Source organism: Dioscorea cayenensis, chromosome 15 (genome assembly GCF_009730915.1).
Source record: "Dioscorea cayenensis subsp. rotundata cultivar TDr96_F1 chromosome 15, TDr96_F1_v2_PseudoChromosome.rev07_lg8_w22 25.fasta, whole genome shotgun sequence".
In the NCBI taxonomy this organism is placed as follows: domain Eukaryota; kingdom Viridiplantae; phylum Streptophyta; class Magnoliopsida; order Dioscoreales; family Dioscoreaceae; genus Dioscorea; species Dioscorea cayenensis.
Genome location: NC_052485.1, coordinates 5,302,601 through 5,324,780, shown reverse-complemented (window position 1 = coordinate 5,324,780; position 22,180 = coordinate 5,302,601). Strand labels below are relative to the sequence as shown.

Genomic DNA, 22,180 nt, shown 5'->3' with positions numbered 1-22,180 from the left:
ATAAACCAATAATAATAATGATATATTATTTAAAATAAATGCGGTTAAAAAAGTTTTAGTGTTTTTAAAAAAATAATAATATATATTTTAAAATAATATATCTTTTAAAATAAATCCAGTTAAAAAATTATTTTATATTTTTGGTTTTTTATAAAAATAATAATAAATATTTATTAATAATAACTTAAGAAAATTGTTTAAAAAATAAAAATATATTTGTTTTGTATTTTTTTTAAATATAGGGTGTTTTTGAAAAAATACCTAATATTTAATATTTTAAAAACACATGGGTGATACTAGGGGTGAGCAAAAAAAAATCCGGTTTTTTTACCCGAATTTTTTGGGTATCCGATCCGAAAAAAAAGGTCGGGTACCCGGTCCGAATTTTTAAGGTGAAAACCGGATCGGATACGGGTCGGGAGAAATTAAAAACCGGGTATCCATCCGGTTTTTAATATATTCATTTATATATATATATATATAGATAATTAGATATATAATAAATTTAAATTTTATATGGTTTAAAAAGTAAAAAAGAAGAAAAACCAAAATCCCTCATTTAAACCTTTAAGATAAATTTTTTTTTCTTTTTTACGTTTTAGACCATATAAGATTTAAATTTATTATATATTAATAAATTTAAAATTTTACAAGGGCGTAAGTAGAAAAAAATTAAATTCTCTCGTTTAAATACTTAAAAAGTTACTGATATAGTTATATTATATATATATATATACATATTAATAAATTTAAACTCTTCTAGAGTTAAAAGTAAAAGGAAAAAAAATTCCAAATCTTTATGTCTAATATTGGTAAAACTCTTTATTATTTTTGACTTTTTTTTTGTGGGGAGAATAATGTAAGGTTTTAATCCTCTTTATAAGTTACAAGTTTCTCATATTAGTTTTTTTTTTTTATGAATGTTGATGTTGTTATATAAAAAAAATCTATGGAGTAGATGAAAATTAAATTTGGATCCGGATATTCGAGGTTAATTTTTTTGATAAATCACTCAACTTTGTTGAAATATCGGTTCTTCGTCAAATTTTGGTTTGTTTTAAAGTGCTCACTAAAAGTCACTAATCGTTTACAAACAAGTCACTCGGTGGATTAACATTGTCATTAGGCGACGTGGCGGCCGAAAAACCCAATCGCAAGCCTCCCGCGTCATTTGAAATGATGATGTTAATCCAGCGAGTGACTAGTTTGTGAAAATGGTTAGTGACTTTTAGTGAGCACTTTAAAACAAACCAAAATTCGGTGAGCAAACTGATATTTCGATAAAGTTGAGTGATTTATCAAAAAAAATTAACCGGATATTCGATACCCGATCCGGTTTAAATCGGGTCGGATACGGGTCAAGCTTTTGCCGATCCGAAAAATCGGGTACCCTATCCAGTTTTAAAAACCGGGCCGAGTACCTGGTTTTGCTCACCCCTAGGTGATACGATGGGGTTGATGTGATGGTTTTATGGTTAGTTTGGTGAATATATTTTGGGTAGGGTTATTTTGATAATTTTTTTAAAAAAATAATGGTTATAGTGTAAAAAAGCCAAAAAAAAAAAAAAACATAAATTTGATACAAGAAATAAACTAATTTTTTCCTTTACTTTCATTCCATAAATTTTCATTTTATGTATTTTTATAATTATGTTAAGAAAGTTAAATTATAATTTTGTTTTTCAGGTGTCAAAAGTAGAGAAATATTTTCCAAATGAAATAGTCCATTCTTGAAGTAAATTTTGCAAAAGACCCCTCAATTCAAGAACTATAAAAGTAAAACCCATCGGTGAGAACTAGAGTGGATTCAAAGAAAAGTTCAGAAAGTTTCTCGAGTTCTCGAGATGAGGCCCAACATTGTCACCGAGGTAAGAAGGGGAAGAGCAATCCCTAGATCTCTCTCTGATCCATTCGTTCATCCATTTTCTCTGCTGAAATGCTTGTATTTGAGGTTGTTTTCGATTGATTTCTCGTTGATTTTTTATTCTTGAAGCTGTGATCACGCATAGAGATGTGATTTTGGGTAATCTATGTGTTTTTTTCTTGTTTGTTTGGTTTTTTCGGGGATTAGGGCGTGTGTGATCAGTTGGAAGATGATTTGATGGTATTCATGATGGATTAGGGTTTTGAGGTAGTGGTTTAGGTCTGCTGAATGTGTTTGAGCAATACGTGTTGGAGTTTTGACCTTCTTTAGGTTCAGCGTTGTTGATTATAATGGCATTGGCAAGGGTAATGACTTTGCTAATTGAACAATGTCTAGCATATAGGTTGTGTTTATGCACTTTGCTGGGGTACATGAGTTTGAAATGTCTATTATGTTGATAGATTCTTGGCTTCATAGTCCTTTGCGAACTTAAATTTTGGGGATTAAATGGTGGAATGTCTGTTCTAGATGAAGGGAGTTTCTTGTCGTCCTTCGCACTTTGTGTATCGAACTTTTTAAATTTTATTTTGATGAGGGTGGTATTATTGTCGAGAAAAAGGCTTTCAGTCTTTTGCTGGTTTGGCCTCTTTGAGATTCTTCAGATCTTCTGAAGTTTGGATTTATCATAGCATATTTATTTTCATAGACTTCTACACTCAAGGTATATATTTGTTTTTAGGATGGTAGCACTTTTACAGCAGATCCATGTTTTAAAAATTGTAATTACATTCCCCAAAAACCATAAACCCTAAATGAAGCCTTACCCCTTTTTTTTAAGTTTTTCATATTTTTCTCTTTTAGGTTTAGGTTGTTTTTCTCTCTTTGATATTTGGTTGAACAATACGCTTCTTTACTGTCAATTTGTTATGAGTTATGGTTGAGATCAAGCAAAAAGAATGTGCTAGAATCTAAGATCTTAATGCCTCATTTAGGACCTACATGGTATTGGATTAGATTGTGTATTTTGTGAGTCATGAACTTGCCATTCTTTTTTTGCTTTTAGTTGGAAAATGCTTGTTCAATGATATAATTTCCCACCAATTGTTTCTTTATTTTTGTGAACTTAGGTTTTGAAAAACAGCCATCCATGTATATGGATCTTAGCTAGAATTCATGAATGTCAAGTAGCATGTTGATTAGTTCTTATTATATGTGCATGCATGTATTTACTCTGTTATCTATTTGACATTGTAAATAAACATTTGATGCTATTATTCTTATGTTGATGTTGTTAAGATATGGTTTAATTTCCTTTGGTTTGTTGGGCTTACATTTCCTTGTCTTTTTTATTTTCTTTAACTCTTGCATTTTGATGACTTAGGCGGGATTGCCTACCAGGCTCAATCAGTGGTGGGCTGGTGTTCCATTCATCACTTCCGGTGTAGTAATTGTTTGTTTAGCTATCTACTTGGTTTGTTTACTTATCGGTTATGACTCCTTTTATGAGATATGCTTCTTGCCATCCAAAGTGGTTTCGGGATTCCAAGGTATTTCTCAACTTCTTTTGTTTATACTTATGCAAGGCAATGAGCATGAAAAGTTATGTGCAAATTTGGCACGGCACGATCACTGTCACCATAACACAATGTCATGAATGTCGAGTGATTAAGTGTTGATAAACATCTATGATGTAAATTCCTGAAAAGCAAGCATGATGTGTATTTTTCATTTATATGTATTTAAATTGTTGCATTGTATGCTAGTATAACTTGTTGTAGACCTAAAAGGAAGTTTGTGATATATCTCACTTGATTAAGATTGACATGTTTTTACAATTTGAAGTTCATTGACACTGCTACATTGCCATATGAATTGCCATATGAATTGCCAAATATCCAACAAATAAAAAATGATAATGAAAATAAAAAAAACAAAAAAACTTAGGTATTGGATATCTGGGGAAACTATGGCCAACTGTTGACTAGCTAGACTTTATTGTCTGTTTCCAAGCTCATGAGCTGCTAGTGTAAAACTTCTGTTAGTCCTATTTTTGTGTGAATTACTTATTTATATCGTTCTCAACATAAACCAAACCATAAACTTAGTAATCCATGACCTGACACAAAATATGCCATTCTTAGGTCCCATACTCCAAACAGAATTCTCTCTACCTTAGGAAAGGAAGTGCATATAGCTGCATCATAAAATTACCATATGGGTGACTATAAATATGTTACAGAGTATTTAAATGCAATAAAGGAAATGCATGATCTCCAGCCATAACTTCAGATGGGATCTTCCCATATCATATGATTTACCTCAGTATTTTATTAGCAGTTATAGAATTATCCTGTGATCTTATTATTTGGAATAATTTTGATGGCCTTACTATTTATCTCATGGTTTTATGATGTCTATCTGATCTCTTGTCATTTAATGAAAATAGCCTTTTCAGAATTTTTTGTTTGAATGCGCTTTTTGTTTCCTTTTCCAGTATACAGGATTTATACAGCAGTCCTTTTCCATGGATCACTACTGCATGTTGTTTTCAATATGTTGGCTTTGGTACCTCTTGGCACAGAATTGGAACGGATCATGGGATCTGTTCGCCTCTTGTATCTTATCTTTTTGCTTACTACGAGCAATGCCGTTTTTCACCTTATCATTGCTCTGGTCGTGGGGCACAATCCTATTAGCTCTACCTTATATCTAATGCAAGAGTGTGCGATAGGGTTCTCTGGAATCTTATTTTCATTTATTGTCATTGAGACCAACCTGAGTGGAGCCCAATCTAGAAGGTCTGTTATTTTAATTATAGAGAAACAATTCTGTGTATTTATTATTTCATTTATTTCATATGGACTGCTCAGTTCTTTGATGTGTAGATGTTTCTGCCCTACTGTTATTCTTGATATGCAGTTATCTGCAATCATGTCTAGTTTTGGTCATGCTGTGCAACTTTTTATTGTTTTCTTTGAATCTCCTGTCTATTGATATCTGCCCTCTATGTGCAGTGTTTTTGGCCTCTTCAATGTGCCATCAAAGTTGTGAGTATCGTAATCATTCTACATAATTGCCATTTCATTTTTAGCTATATTGCTTTTGTAGAAGTTGTAATTTTTTTAGTAATGAAATAGAAAACTATATCAAAGTTAAGTAACTGTTGTTTGCAGGTATCCCTTTATTCTATTAGTATTGATCCAGCTGCTAGCGACAAACGTATCATTACTGGGACATTTGTGTGGCATCTTGTCAGGGTTTGCATGTTTGTGCTCCCATTTCTTCTAAATCTTCTTGTTTTTTTCTTTTCTTCTTTTTGTACCCCTTTTCTTTTTTTCATACCTGGATCGACAAGCACACTTTTAACCATCTTGATGGAAATACAAAGAAAATAAAATAATCAAGGCAGGCTTTTTCTTTCTCAGACACTTATGGATTGTTCAACTGCTTGCTGCCTGGATCATCATTCTATTCATCAATTGAGAGCTCCTCATTGCTTGTAAGTTGAATGGTCTCCTTACTACTTTATTGTGGTTATCATGTCTGAACATGCTGTTATATTTTTGTGAAGATAAATTGCGCATGCATGATAATGGGGCAGATCATGATATAGATGTTGGCAGCCTGTGCATCTGCAGAACTTTATTATGCCGAATATTGAAAACTTGTTTTATGTTTTATCAGTCAACTTGTATAAGACGCCCTGGATTTATTCTGTGCACCGGTGGGACCACATATGGTAACCTTCCTACTCACTCATATACAAATGGGACATCAAGGTATGTTGTAGTTCTTAATTTTACAGCCAATTCCATATTTTTTAGTATTTAATCTTGAGTTTTCTTTTTTCTCTTTTCTGTGCAGTGGGATTATTTCAGGATCCCTGTGGAGGAACCTTTCTTCATGGATGCCACGAAGGGAAACCACAGTTCAGGTGACTAGTTAGCATCCAATGCACTTTTGTGACTTGAGAGTCCTTATTAATGATACTTAATTCTATACTTCGTACTGCATATTTGCCATTGAACTACATTCTTTTCTCATTGCAGGGATACTTTTTTATGTAGAACTGCAACTATTGGATTTGAAATCATAACAATTATAATTTATTCACCATGATCAATAAATTTAACATACGACATGAGTTTTTTCTACATTAATACATTTCAGAAATTTTTTGGTTATAAATCTACAATATGCAACTTCATACAACTATGGCTTTGTGAGTTCATTGAAGTATTGCTATGTAGAGTGTTTTTAATTAAGACAAAGGCAAAAGGGAGCTATTAAGGCCATTAGGAAAATTGCATGTGGATCTCTAAAGGATGCATACAACACATGAAGAAGCTGTAAAATGTGTGTATTAACTATTAAGCATTTTGAACCATCGAAATTTGGCTTGATCTTTGTATAGTTCTTTGGGTCAATGAAGGAATGTCAGCTCATTTTCTTGAGGATATGCCTGTTTGTTAACTACGAGGTTGCACCCAATGACAAATGCTTATTATTGAGGATGGTGTTGACATTATTTAATTCTAGTTGAGATTGGCAAAAATAGGCTTCAATAGGAGTTTCATATGGTACATATTTGTTTCAATTGCTATGCTCGGCAGTTGTCTTTGATGGCCATCAATTGTTTGTTTCCTCTCTTGACTAGTCACTCTGTCTTGATAACAGTTAATAATGGAACTAATTTATAAATGGCACTTGTGTTAGGTCATTGAGAATTTTTTTTTTCTTTTTCATTTTAATTATCAAGGCTATACTTTGTTCAACATGATCACAGCTATTGAATAATTTGGGTTTTTCCGCTGCTGCTGTAAGTTTCTAATTTCCTTGGAAAATTGCATTAGTCAAAAACCTAATTATTTATTTACCAGAAGACTAAACTTTGATATTGCATGCTAACATTGATTTGGTATAATTCCAAAAAAAAGGAATTTAGTGTATTTGTTCATAACTTTTGATATGCCTTATGCTCCTATTCCATGATACTTGCTGTCTTGCTGTCTGCTTGAAATTGTTATGGTAGAACTTTATTTACAAGACAATAACTAACAGAACTGTGTAATCTACGATTATGGTATTCATTTTTGTGTGCTTATGAGCTGATATTCCTTATGTACATCTCATATTTACCCTTTAATGTATAATTTTCTGGTCTCAAAACTTTGTAGTCAACTCAAGACCCCAGATTTCCAGGGAGGGGGAGGACACTTGCTTCTACACATAATCAGTCAGCATCTGCAGCTGAACCTGATATGGGTCTACAAACTAGGCTTTTAGATGATTCTGTAACAAGCCATCCCTCTGAAACACCCTTGATGACAGGACCAAGGGCATCAGATGCAAGGTAATGCAATCTTGGTGTTCCCTTTCCTTGTTCTTCTGACTTTATTGAGTTCAACTGATTGTTTCTTATGTTTCTACCCTGCCCCACCCAACACACCCTGCCAATTCTGTTGAGACTTTTTGTGCTTTGTTGTATAGGAATCTAACCGGGGATACTCAAGTAGCTGCTAGCCTAGCCGCATATACCCAGGTTTTTTATTTCGATAATTAATTTGTATGGTTATGTTCTCATTAATATATTATGTGCCCTCATGGATGATTGACATCTGAAACAGGCTACTGATAGCTTTGATGAAGAGCTCAAGAAGCTAGTAGCAATGGGCTTTGAAAAGGTCCTTCACAAATATATTTATTCAGTTTTCATGCAATCCTGTGATCAGATAGCATTGATTACTGTCACATTTTTCCCTTCCTAGTTTTCTTTATTATATATGGATGCCTTTCTCCCCAATGCCACACCATTGATTGTTTATTAATCGAAATGAAAATTGATCAATGTTTTGGTGAAAATAAGCTAGATATATTACTGGTTTGAATCCAATCCTAGCTTAGGTTTTATTTCTTGTTGGATATCCATTCCGTTGTTAACTCTCCCATTTGCTGCTAATTTCTCTTCAAGTCTAGAGACATTGATTGTTTAAAGTTGGACACCCACCTGATAACAAGAGTGTTCATCTTCTTCACTTATGCAGACTCAGGCAGAAGTAGCCCTTGCAGCAGCTGATGGAGACCCAAATGTAGCAATTGAAATTCTTATGAGTCAGGAGGCATGTATCACTTTGAGTTTAATCTCACTGGGTGTTTTAACTGATTATGACCATTCTTTTATTTCATGTTTGCAGGGTTGAGTGATGAGGAATGTTGAACAAAACTTGCTGCAGCAGCACCAAGCCTGTCATGGACCTCATTGGATGATTAGCATGGTAATGTAAACTCCATCCATAGTGTGACCATTTCTTATATTGTAGTTGATGATAATGTGACTGAAAGAGGATGTAAATTGAGTTGAAAAGAACCCAAGAAACAAAAAATCTTCACAAAAAAAATAAATAAATAAATAATTTACTGCCATTTGATTGAATTGATAATTGAAAATATTGAAATTTATGTGCACAACAAACAGACCAGCCGAAAGAACTTGTTATGTTATTGGCAATTGTGTAAGGTAAATTTCATTTTGCAGTAATTGAGACTCCAAGGCCCCATGGTTGCATTGCATTATTGCAATTGTACTGCAAGGGATCAGTTTATTTCAATTGAGACTAAATGACCAACAAAAAGTAAAATCATTAACCTTTGAACGTTTGGATGCCAAATTTCATGAACAGTATAATACATTTTATATGTAATTGTGTAGATAATTTAGCCGCCTTGTATGCCTAAAACATAACAAACACATCATCCATTCTAGGGATGGCAAAAATTGAACTCACCCATGCTTTCTGACCCTATCCGTCATATATACTCCTATATATTAATATATACAAAAAAATGCTAACATTTTTCACTTTATAAGTCAAAATAAATATAATTATATTTATTTATTTATAATAGTAAATAATAGTTATATATTTTGATTAAATTTATGTATTAATGAACTCATAATAGTGAATTTTTTTTTTTTTTATCTCTAACTCTAGTAAAAGCATCACAGCATCACAGTGAGTGCATTACGGTGCAAGTGTAAAAATTCACAGGACAGTTATGATATTAAGAAGTTAAAAAAATAGACAAAGCAGAGCATAGGGCAAGATACATAAGAGACGGGCCACTCCGCCTTCACCCCACTGCCATCCCTAATCCATTCTATGTAATGTTGCCTCTTAAACAAGAATTGTTGACTAATTTTTTATTGGGCAGAGTATCTGTAACATACAAAGAACAGAAAAGAAAGTGGCATGTCAAAGTTGTGACACAAAGACATTAGTCTACATTTAGATCATCCGCGGCAACCTTGCTAGGACTACTCTGGCTAAACCAGATGAACCATCTTCTGGTCATGAGTCATGACACAGACCTCTGAACTCAAGAAATAGATCCATGCCAGCAATGAATTTTAGCAGTTAAGCGCACCAGGCTCCCTGAGCTGTCTTTTCATTTAGCGACACCAGCATAACATGAAACGCTAACAAAGTATTATCACTATCATTCTCCAAAAATCAGCTTCAATGAAGGGTTCCACCAAAGTTCAAAGAAAAATAAATTTTAAAGAACTCAGGCATACAAATGCAAAGTTACTTTACATGTACACAACAATGAACCGGAAAGGCTTTCCTTCTTTCCATATCAGTAACGGCAGATTTGCAAGCCCCCATTATCTGAAAAATAAAATACCATTAGAACATCAACCTCATACCTTGTAAATACTTTACATGCCAGAACTAGACCCTACAAATAAATAAATAAATAACCAGAAACCTGCTGAGAGATTTCAAAAGAGTGTATAAACCACTCCAAAATTACATACAGAAGTAAAAAAAATGTACGAAGATGTGGGGCAAGAAAAATACTCAAGACTCAATAAGACTAAAATTTGAAATGCAATTTCCTTCTACAAGTTGGTAACTTAAAATAAGCACAAATTTAGTCTGCCGAAGACAAAAAGATTTAAGCCTCTCATCTTTTATGGCCCCAGTAGTATATATCTTGTGTTCATATGTGTTCCTATCACCACAATTCACCAAGAACAGATTTTGAATAGGGTAGGCACTTTATCTTGTACAATGTTTCATGCTATATTAAACATAAAGGATACAAAGAGAAATACGGAATAGCCAATCTAGCACATAATAACCAAAGGTCAAAAGTGAAGGCATGATGTGTAAGAGCAAAAATGCTAAAAAAACTGGCTAATGTCCACAACACAAAGTGCAATTGCATGCTATTGATTGGTCTACACTACACATGAGCAGTCCATGTAATGAACCATTGGCTGTTAAAAGAATAAATTAAACCTGAAACAATATTTTGCAGTCAGGAAAAGTTTATTGCCTTGTGCAAATAAGTGACATTTGTAAGACCATTATCAATGAAGAGAAGACTTTTGGTAACTCTAGCACCTCAACTCATTCAATAAAATGACAAACAATGAACATGCTGGGATAACAACATCCAACATGGAACACGTGAGTTAAAGATGCCAATATATTTGTTAAGCACAGTGAATTGAACTCGCATAAATGGACAAGATAGGAATTATTCAGCAGTACCTTCAAATATAGCTGTTAAGAACATTTTTGCCACTAGTTTCTCCCATAATGACCTTGAGATCTGCCAGATCTAAAATCTGAGAGCCCATGCCTACTGGCTGAGTTTTGAGAATTTGAGAAATATTTGTGTTTCCTAGGAGATGACCTAGAACTAGAATAATGCCCGCTAGATGGTGTGAATTGCTTCTTATTATAACTTTCTCCATATGTTGAAGAAGACACCCAACCACTGGCTTTATGCCTTCCCTTTGTCGTTTCACCTGGACCATCAACTGTCCAACCACCATTTGACCTTGACACCCTAGGTGTTCCATTCCACCTCCCTTCATGCTGCACCCTTTGCTTATTATGTGTTTTGCCAGCATAATGAGGTGCTGATTGGAATCCTTTCTTGTCCTCCACGTATTTCTGAGATCGCTTTGAAGACTCACCAGAAGCAAATCTCCGAGAGGTGGTTGATGATTCGCCCAAAGAAAACTTTCGAGGAGGAGTATGCAATTTGCCCATGAACTTATCAGACCTATCTGACTGCACAACTTTGGCAAGTCATTAATGCTGGAAAAATTAAACAGCAAAGACTTCAAAGAAGCTAAATCACATCACCAAAGTCACCTTGGTAGATTTTGTGCAACCCCGTGCAAAATGACCTTCTTCACCACATTTGTAGCACAAACTAGGTGATGCGTCAACATCAGCGGCACTTTGTTTTGCGCAGCCCTAACAAAATAGAGCATATAAAATACAGGACGCCCACAAAGTTGAGAACAAATAAATCAAATGTATGAACACAATTGAGTCGCTTGGAGGACTCACTGCACCAGTATGCCCAGATTGAGCACAAATGTAGCAAAAAACCTCTCCAGATCCTTCTTGCTTGCAATCAACACAGCAAAGATGACCAAACTTTCTGCAGACATAGCATTGAATATCCTACATCAAAATGCATAAATCACCCCAATACAATGGTTAGATATTTCTCATCGCTCTCGTGCAAAAAGAAAAGAATGATAATTTGGATTAAAAGGTATGCACCTTCATGTCCTCAGGTGCATAATCATTACTACATGTTAGCATATCATGTCCTGCATCACCACATCGTAAGCAAATCTTATAATCATGAGAATTCCTCTGATGTTTATCTGGGCAATCTTTTGCAAAATGACCCCTTCTTCTGCAAATAAAACAATCTTGCCCCTAAAATTAACCAGAAACAAAGGTTAAAACCAAAACAACAACACTAAAGACATAGAAAATTATCTAAACAAACAAAGCAACAAATTTATTCACTAAAGCATGAAATACTACTATAGTAACTTCACATGTTTTCTTGGCCTTATGCTTGTCATGAAGTATCTAAATGGACATATCAATGATGATGGTGGTTAAAAAGATAATAATGATAAGCACAAGAAGATATTTTTCAAGAAAGTTGGGTCAAAACGCCATTTAGAAGGAAAGGATCATACGTGAGGGCCAATATAAACCTTAAAAGTCATGCCATAAAAATCTAAATCTAAACCTAAAAGTCATAGATGAAAAAAATTGTTATAATCCCAAGGTTGCTTGTCACAGATCTGTTACCATCGTAACAAAATAGAAGAAAAAAGCTCTATAAACCACACAAGTAATATACAGTTCATTACAGTCAGACATGGAAACAGGACAACATGATAACTATAGATAGCCCACCAGTATGACAAGACAACATACTAGTTGAGATATAATTCCAGTATTCCCGGGTTATAACCAATGAGTGGCTATAAATGGGTTCATCAACCACATTCAAAGTTTTGAAATGATTAGGTATGTAAAATTCAACTCAAAGCCAAGCTGAACAACCCCGAGGATGCACCTAAGCTTGTCAATGAACAGGGTGCTGCAGGAACATCCAGTACCGACATCTTATGGAGGACTATTGCAATATATCTCTTGTTTACAATACTTCTATATCATCCATACACTTTATACATAAACCGTGAAGGGGAACATCAAAATTGCCAAACTTGACCTTCAAAAGAGGATACACAAGTTGGTGCTATCTTCTTCTTCTTTCTGCACTATATTTGCTCCTTTATCTTATAGTCAAAAGGCAATTGTTCTATATGGCCAAACAGTTACAGTATCATAGTTTAAATGATTCAACATATAGCCAAGGCTATGATTGAAGAATCCGAACCTTCAAAATACAAATAAAACGCAAACGGAACTAAAAATTAGTCTGATAATTAGAAAGATTACCTTGGTGCATTGGTATGAGTTATGCCCAAACATTCCACAAACAAAACAAGGCCTTCGCCGCTTCTCTGCAGTGCAATTAGCAGCTGCATGCCCTTCCTCCCCACAATTGAAGCAACTTCCCTGCCAAGTGCTATCTCCAGGATCAAAATACCTAGGCCCACGCTGATAAAAAGTAACAAAATGAGCTGAATTATGCCAATGAAAGAAATTTAACCAAAAAAGATCACCACAAAATGAAACACTTGAGACTTACAAGAAGTTTCCGCAAAATCACATTGTCAGATGGTTCATTAGTTAGCGAATCCTCAGTTACCAATGGATCATCATCCTTCCTATGAGCATTCACCTATAGCCAAAAAGAAACATCTGAATCATGTCACAGCCTTCACATCTGTTTTTGTCCAAAAAAAACAAAGGCATTCGCTCATCTATAAAGAACACATGCACAAAGCTATAAGAAAAGAATAACTCAGCCATCAAGTTGCTGATTGCTATCAAATTTTCCATGTCACCTAAGATAAATCTGATGGGGCTGTCATACTCACAAGTTCAGGAAGAGCAGTTAGGTCAGAAGCGCCATTAGCCCCAGTATGCACTGAATCAGCCATTCCCAGTGTCTCTTGACTCTCTTCCCCTTTAACAAGCATTTCAGCCTACAACCGCAGAGGATACATATCAACAATGTTCACTCCAATCAATTGCTATTTGTTAAACACAATCAATCACAAAAATATAAATTAGAATTATTTGCATAATGAAGTGCCTTGATTGCACTAAAAACCCTTTTTTAAAAGCAATATTCCTACAAAACACATGATTGAAGAGGGATGGCAAATAGAAATTGGAGTTTTTAAAGAACAAGAGTAAAATTACTAACTTTTTCAATGCCAACGACTAGCTAAAATTTCAAAAGATATATACCAATGTCCATGAATTTCTAAGACATTATAGCATACGGAATATGAATTCAGCCCTCTTCATTCAACCAATTGTAGAAGTCAGAGACAATTCACAAACTGAAGAGCAGAAAACAAGCTAATTCTCACTTCTTTCAATGATTTATCAAAAGCAGTATACTCACAGCGCCATCCTCCTCCACGACCTCCTTACTCTTCTTGGACTTCTTCCTTTTCTTCCTCTTCTTCTTCTCCTCCGCTTCCTCCTCCGGCACTACCAACTCACCGCCAACCCCATCATCAGAGGCCGAAGAGAGCTCGACCAACGGAACTCGCTTGGCTACTCCATCATCCTCGGTGGGAAACAGCCGCTTGCCCTTGCGATTCCTCGCCTTCTCGACAATCTCAAGGCTCAGATCCTTGTTCGCCTCCTCATCATCGCTGCTAGTGAGTACCACCACCGACCTCGCCTCCCGTTCCTCCAACTCCTCCTCCTCCGCCTCCCGATCAACCTTCCCCTTCGATCTACGACGCGGCCCCATTGACAATCTCCGGACAAGATGAAGCTCAACAACGACAAACCCTCCGGCGGCTAAACCCTAACCCTAGAAATTGTTTTCCAGATCCACGATGTCTTTTTGTGGATCTACGAATCTGCGAGCACGAAGGGCCGCAGCCGAAATAATACCAGAGATTTTATTATATTTATTTATTTATTTTTATTTAATTTTTTTATACTTTTTTTATTTATTTTTTATATTATTAACACTTGTTGAATTCCCACGATTAAAAATTATAGGGAACAACAATAAAAAAAAATCTCAAGTTCAATAATTTTTTTTAAATTTCGGCTGGCAGCCTAAACCTTCATTCACAATTGAGAATGCATGGTTAAACGATTAATTTTCAATTTATACGCATCCATTTAGATTTTTTTTTTAAGTTAATAGAGGTATATTGACTGCAGTCTCTACCTCTGTTTAATACAAAATAAATTTTGTAGTGAATACAAATATTTATTTGTAGTCAACGATGATTACAATATCATGCAAACTTATTTTTGGTATTTAAAACTAAAAATATATCTTTTTTTAATGAATAAATATGGACAAAAATATCATAATTTTATTGAAGAGCCGAATGCAATAATGCTTATATATATATATATATATATATTAGATGAGTTTATAACAATAAATAATTTAATTTATTTAAAAAAAATCAATGCCTTTTCCCCCTCCACACAGGTTATTCTATGAGAAGAGCTGAATTATTAATTTCTCAAAAAATATGAATATTGTTTAGTTTAGAAAATAAGTACTTCATGTAAAAGAAACCATAAATCTTCACTTTGGCAAAAAAAAGAAAAATCTTGATTATTAAAAATTAAAGTGACAAATGGATGTTTTAAAAAAAAAAAATGATAAACACCAGAACTTAGGGACATGCAAGTGTAGAGAGCAAAACTCAACACTAACCCACGTGCCCCACAAGACATAATGTTTGATCCGGGTCTTCCCCAAAATAAACACCCTATGTAAAAAACCCGATAACAATTGACCCAAATGACGTTGGTGATGTCTTTTCTATATTATTAGATTAAATGGATTTTTTGCAATGTAATTTAGTTTATTATTTATTTTATATCATAATAAATAATAGTTTATTTATTATTTATTATTAATCAAAGTGACAAGCTCACAAATAAAATACTCCTACCTACCGATATTAGAATAGTATTTCATTTTTCTTCCAAACTCCAAAATTTAAAAATGGTTTATCATCCCCTACTATGAAAAAAAAATCTTCATAATTTTAAATTTTATTTATTATTTTAAAATTATGTTGCACTTAAATTTAAATAGCCAATCTATGTGGCATGTCTAATAGTCCAAGTAACAACTTTTACCATTGCATTTTCCTCCTTTATGCACATAAGTTGGCACATTAGCAAGGAAAGATTTTTGCTTTTAAGAAAGAAAGGATAAAAATTAAATTTGCTTCACTTAAAATACCAGTAGGCAAATTTATAGCATGCTAAATGATTTCCAAAGATTTGATTCTAAAGAAATAATTAAAAAAGAAAAAAAATATATATAGCACAAAGACCACCAGTTATAGATAATGAATTAAGGATTCCACTTATCTAAAAAAAGTATGCTATATATATTTGGTCATGTATAAAAGCAAAGGCATTTCTTAGAATACTTTAATTCTAAAAATATGCAAATAACATGTTTTATAGCATTTATTCATGTAAAAAATTAATTTGAGGTAAATGGTAATAAAGATCAAATGAAATTATTAAATCTTATATTTGTTATATTATTATGGCAACAATTGCTCTTCTTTATTGTGTAAACTTTCAATTTTTTGGCTTCAACTTTCTTTTACATTTGTCATGATAGATAAATAGATAATACACTTGCATTTAAAACATGTAGGTAGTGGAAAACCACACAACAAGCATATCAACAAATCCCATTGAGATCCATCAACCTTGGAGAGGAACAAATTATGCTACTTGGCACAATGTTATTACTTAGGCTTTTTACTGTTAAATCAAAAATTTGTCACTATTGTTGGGCGTTTTTAAACCAAACGTGAGTGATATGGATGAGGATGATTGACAGGCTTGCAATTTTTTACAATCTTTGTGTGATTATTGAATCCTTTGAATAAACATTTTCACTGTACCATGGTGAAATATAAATACATTTGAGATCAAACACTGCTTAGCACAAGGGAAAAAAAAGGCATGTGACTGTAAATAAGGAGGGAGAGGGAGGCCTTCACTATCGATGTTGTAGCAATATTATGTAACACCGTAAAAAATAATGTAAAAATATTTGTGCAAAGTAGTTCGTTCATTGTTCACTTAGTCTTTTGTATAAAAAGCTGTATTCTTCATTCTCCCATAATTGTTGGACAAAAGATATTTATTATTGTGAAGTTATGGTATTTTATATATCATCTTGGGCTTAGGCTTATGTAGCAAGTTATCATTGTCTCGTGTATTAATTCACTCAACATAATAAATTTTTGGGAGTTTAAAACCATGATGACTGGTGCATTACTATATTACTAGGCATTTTTCCCGGTTTCGCATCGGAGATTTTAAAATTTTGTAAGGAGTTTTGAGACCATATCAGATATAAAATAATATAATTAAACAACTCCTACCATATAAATTATTTTATACCTTGGTTTTCAAACGTCTTATGGACATTTATTACATAAATAATCAAGTGTAATTAATATTTTTTAATTACTGATATTATAAGTAATATAAATAAAAACTTAAATATTATTGAAAAAAATAAAATTATTCCTTGAAATACTCTTGGAGTAAATTATACATCTACTTTAATAATATGTATAGATTTGTCTATTTGACAAAACTTTTAGTGAGCGGTGCTTATTCCATTTGTCAAACACAAAAAAAAAAAACATTTTAATGTGGAGGTGACACTAGTATTTAAGAGCTTAACTTTGAGATTATTAATACTGAATAGGGTGATTTAACTAATATATATTACTCAAAAGATAAAAGGGTGACGTGACCAATTGACATTTGGTAACACCCATGAAAAACCAAAATGTAACTTTGCACCAATTTTTTCTATTCAAAATTTTTACTCATAATCGCCTCAAATATATAATTATTGCATAATTTTTATTTAGTTACGAAAAAAAAAGTATTTTATATCTAACTGTCAACTGCCTGAAATTTGACCAATTGTTTGTTAACATATAAAAACTCAAATCAACTATAAGAAACTTGAGCACTCCCGAATGTTGTTGATTTAAACTAAATATGCTCTGATTCAAACTATTTAAACAATTTCGATATAGAAAATTAAGTGTCAATATTATATCTTCACGTATATTTCTTCCACTATTCTCTTATTTTAAACTAAAATTTTATGTTGTTTTATGCATTGTTTGCTACGCCCACCAAACTGTAGAGTATTACTGTTTATTCATTGTATACTGTATTTTAGTGAGTTCATAGTGAAAAAATCATATTCTCTATCTCTCAATGGTTTTAGTATGTTAGTCTAAGATATATTATTTTAAGTGCACGTGATAGTCTTTCATTGGCTCGTGTATTGACATGCTTCATATAGTAAATCTCTAACATGTCATTAAGCACTATAACTGCCGCACCTTCATATCTGATTGTCTTTTCAACTGCACTTATCACATATATCAATATATACCTTAATAAAAATAGTAAAACTTGTTTATATACTCCCATAACTAAATTAAAATATTTTTTTTTTCACATATAAAATATTTATTCATGTATTTATAACAATGCTAATTAATGATTGTTAGCATAGTATGCATATAAAAGTTGTTTTTAGTGGAGTTAGCATTATCTTATTTCGTTTTATTTATTTATTTATTGAATTGCTATGATATTGCATGTAAAATGGATTAGTAAAACGAACGCGTTAATAACACAATGGCATGACTCTCTTTGTATAAAGTGATTGCAGAAGACTTTTATTGTTCTACCCTTAAATTATTATGATTACAAATGGTGATAATAGATTTTTTGGTGTGGGTAAACACATGAGCCTCGTGTCCGTATGACCAATCTTCAAACCTGTGTACATGTGACTCTAATTAACCGTGTTTGTTATATTTGTCAAAAATAATAATAATAATAATAATAAACCATTTTTACTATAAGAGATATTATTATTATTATTATTTAATTTTAGAGGTTAAAAAGTTGGAATCCACCACCAACATATATATCTATATATATAAGATAGTAATTTTTTATTTATACAAAAAAAAAATATAAGACCTAAGCATTAGATTTAAATACACCTATGAAAAATACAATTATCATCTATTGAACCTCCTTAATATTGTAACTACTTGTGTATCTCAAAAGGGCAATAAATTTGCATCTATATTATGCAACATTAAACAAGTTGACTGCTTAAATAAAATTTTATAAAACTATTTCAATTATCAATGTTATCTTTACATATCTCAAAAATCAAGTCCATGTTGTTGGAGTTTTACAGGGTTTTTGTTAGATTATTGAAGTCATATTTTCCAATATTTATTAATAAAATATATTAATTATCTCAAATTATATTAGATTGGTCAATTTGTACAAGTCCATAAACAAATTTTCCATGATATCTTCATAATTTTAAGGGAAAATTACTGTTTACCCCTCGATAATTTCAAAACTTCCCAAAACACTGTGAGTTTTTGCATACCCGTATAACCCTTCCTTTATTGTTTCACTTCCTTTTTACCCCTGCAGTTATGAAATTCCATCATTGCCCTTAAACCTTTTTTCATACATTTTTCATTCTTTTTGCATTCCTTTTTGCATGTACTCATTTCTTAAACAGAGAGTCTCATTTTTTTAAACATAGAACTCATTTCTTAAGCAGAGTTCATTTCTTAAAGCAAACCTCATTTCTTAAGCAGAAAACTCATTTCTTAAACATGAAACCTCATTTTTTTAAACATAAAACTCATTTTTTTAAAACAAAAAAACATTAATATTTAAACAGAAAAACAAATATTTACATGATAAATTAATCCTGGATATAAAACCAATTAATCTTGGCCACTCGTGACATATTTAAATAGAAACAACGATATTTAAGCACTTTTTTTAAAAGTAAACGCAATATATTAAAGCGAAACATCGATAGTTAAACAAAGACAAACAAGCATATAAACGAGAGCTTATTTTTTTAAACAAAGACCTCATTTTTTAAACAGAAAGCCCTCGTTGAGTAGGGACATTGAGTATCTCATCGTCGGCGATCTCGCGTGAGCAGCTGAGTCGCGAGCTCCGGATCGGCGAGCGATCTCGAAGGTAGCATGCTCGTGTGGGGTCTTAAAGGAGAAATCTTTATTGGCGTTGGCGATCCGGTTGGCGACGTTCCTCGGCGGTCGGAGTGGTGAGGTCTTCGGTGGCAACGTCGGATAAGGCAGGGTCGAACTTGAACGGAACCATTCTCGATCGCGGAGACCGCAACATGGATAGCAATAGGGTTAGGGTTAGGGATCGTTCAGGGGTTTGGATCCATGGTGCCTAAGTCGGTGACGGGAACGGAAGGAGGAAGCGGTGCCGATGAGGGTTCGATCTCGCCGTCTTCGTCTTCATCTTCATCGTCTTCCCTGTCGTCGACCTCATCTCTTTCATCTTCTTCGTCGTCGACCTCGGGGAAGACCGCATGCTCCTCGTCGTCGAGCGAAGGCATCGAAAGGTTGCACTCGTACATATTTAAATAGAAACAACGATATTTAAGCACTTTTTTTAAAGCGTAAAGCGCAATATATTAAAGCGAAACATCGATAGTTAAACAAAGACAAACAAGCGTATAAACGGATAACTCATTTCTTAAAGCAGAGAACTCATTTCTTAAAGCAGAGCTTATTTTTTTAAAGCAGAGACCCTCATTGAGTAGGGACATTGAGTATCTCATCGTCGGCGATCTCGCTGAGCGACCGAGCTGCGAGCTCCGGATCCCGGCGAGCGATCTCGAAGGTGGCTCCGCTCGTATGGGGTCTTAAAGGAGAAATCTTTATCGGCGTTGGCGATCCGGTTGGCGACGTTCCTCGGCGGTCGGAGTGGTGAGGTCTTCGGTGGCGGCGTCGGATAAGGCAATTTGAACTCGAGCGGAACCATTCTCGATTGCGGAGACCGCAACATGGATAGCAATAGGGTTAGGGTTAGGGATCATTCCGGGGTTTTGGATCCATGGTGCCTAAGTCGGTGGCGAGAGCGGAGGGAGGAAGCGGCGCCGAGTGAGGGTTCGATCTCGCCGTCTTCGTCTTCGTCTTCATCGTCTTCCCACGCCGTCGACCCTCATCTCTTTTCATCTTCTTCGTCGTTGACCTCGGGGAAGACCGCATGCTCCTCGTCGTCGAGCGAAGGCATCGAAGGTTGCAGCCTTTTTCTCGAACATGAAATCCCATTTTTCATGCAGCGTGATCGTGATTGTGAGCGCATGCTTTGTCTCATCTGGCCCAGATCAATGCAGATAAAGAGATTTTTGGGGGTGATAAATACACCGCAAAAAAACTCATTTCTTAAACAGAGACCTCATTTTTTTAAACAAAACCCTCGTTTCTTAAGCGAAAAACTCATTTCTTAAAGCGAGACTCAGTTTTTTTAAACGAAACCTCTTTTTCTTAAAGCGAAAACTCATTTCTTAAACAAAAAAACTCAATTTTTAAACAAAAACTCATTTTTTAAATAGAAAACTCATTTTTTTAAAGCAGAAACTCAGTTTTTAAGCAGTAACCTCATACCTCATATTTTTAAATAGAAGCTTCATTTTCAAATAGAAACTCATCGTACTCTGAGGGCATTATAGTCAAACCCCTGTCACACTTGCCATAACTTCCCACGCAAGGGACAATTTCAGTCAAAAAATTCCAAATTAACTCTATCAATCACTATTAGATGTTTGGGGGGTTTAAAAAATCATTGTATTCAAAAGGAAGGGGTTTTTGAGGAGTGCAAAACTAACGGGGTGTTTTTGACAATATTGCAAACTTACAAGGTGTTTTTGGCAATTTCCACTAATTTTAATAGTCCAGAGGTCAAAATCAAATAAATAATCAAAATAAAAAAACAATTAATTAATTAAAGGTATTTTAATGCAAGTAAATCATACTTAAAAATATCCCATGATAATATTAAGATTTTTTTTTATGAAGATAAATAATTCTGTTAAAAATCAAAGTGAATAACACTAATAACAAAAATATATTTTGAAAACAAATTTTGCCTCTTTTTTTAACAACATAAGAAAATATATTTTTATTAAAATTATCTCATATTAACATCTTTGCAAGCTTATTAAAAGAGTAATAAAAAAAATAGAGAAAAAGGTTACAAGTTGAGCTATTGGTCTCAATGTTGTTATCCTTAACGAAAATTATCATAATTCATAACAAAGGTTGCATATCTTAATTGCAAGTTTGGTTTTTTTATACGATGCATAACTAATTATAAAAATAACTGTAATAAATAAAATAAGGTGCACCGAGACTGTGCATCTTAATTTTTAAGCATAAAAATATTTATAATATTTTATTATCTAAATATATTTTAAAAAATAATTATAAATCTCAGCTGAAATTAAGCTGAAAATATTATTGAAAGCTTCTAAGTAGTTTTTTGAAACTTTTTTTTTTTTAGTTAATCAAAACATCATAGATTCATAATATACGATGAAATTGCACTTTGATCCTATAAATGAACGAAAATTGCAAACAAATCATTAAATTATATAAATTCATCTTCTTTTTTTTTATGGTGTGGGGAAAAAAATCCCTCCGCCATTATTTTTTATTTATTTGCTTAGGTGTTGATGGTGGGAGTTTAATTCTATTTAAACAAGAATTATTGGTTAAACTATTGATAACTGTCCATAAATTTGAGTCTTTTGAATTATATTTCATTTTTTTTAGTCCATGTGGGAGTTCTATATGAGAAAAATTTATTCTTAAAAAGTCACCATAACTGATGCATCTCCATCGATGTTTGTTCTTTGCTTGCTTATCGATTTGTCAAAAATCCATTTAAACATACATAATATTTTTTTGTTGACAAATATGAG

General features: G+C 33.3%; 2 protein-coding genes across 2 annotated transcripts; one reads left to right on the top strand and one right to left on the bottom strand.

Annotated features, from left to right (window-relative positions):
• Positions 1 to 1,769: 1,769 nt before the first annotated feature.
• On the top strand, positions 1,770 to 8,287 carry LOC120277021 (rhomboid-like protein 15). The gene is made up of 13 exons (XM_039283762.1): positions 1,770 to 1,868; positions 3,246 to 3,411; positions 4,359 to 4,662; positions 4,879 to 4,911; positions 5,038 to 5,129; positions 5,290 to 5,363; positions 5,549 to 5,643; positions 5,729 to 5,798; positions 7,042 to 7,217; positions 7,355 to 7,406; positions 7,492 to 7,548; positions 7,909 to 7,983; positions 8,059 to 8,287. The coding sequence occupies exons 1-13, from the start codon at positions 1,845 to 1,847 to the stop codon at positions 8,062 to 8,064; spliced, it is 1,224 nt and encodes a 407-aa protein (XP_039139696.1). The 5' UTR covers positions 1,770 to 1,844; the 3' UTR covers positions 8,065 to 8,287.
• A 755-nt stretch (positions 8,288 to 9,042) lies between these two features.
• Positions 9,043 to 14,224, bottom strand: LOC120277019 (zinc finger CCHC domain-containing protein 7-like). The gene is made up of 9 exons (XM_039283761.1): positions 13,745 to 14,224; positions 13,209 to 13,316; positions 12,917 to 13,009; positions 12,664 to 12,825; positions 11,458 to 11,619; positions 11,239 to 11,355; positions 11,038 to 11,142; positions 10,426 to 10,953; positions 9,043 to 9,534 (listed from the first exon to the last, which is right to left on the bottom strand). Exons 1-8 carry the CDS (start codon positions 14,099 to 14,101, stop codon positions 10,459 to 10,461), a joined length of 1,599 nt encoding a protein of 532 aa, XP_039139695.1. The 5' UTR covers positions 14,102 to 14,224; the 3' UTR covers positions 9,043 to 9,534; positions 10,426 to 10,458.
• Positions 14,225 to 22,180: the final 7,956 nt, after the last annotated feature.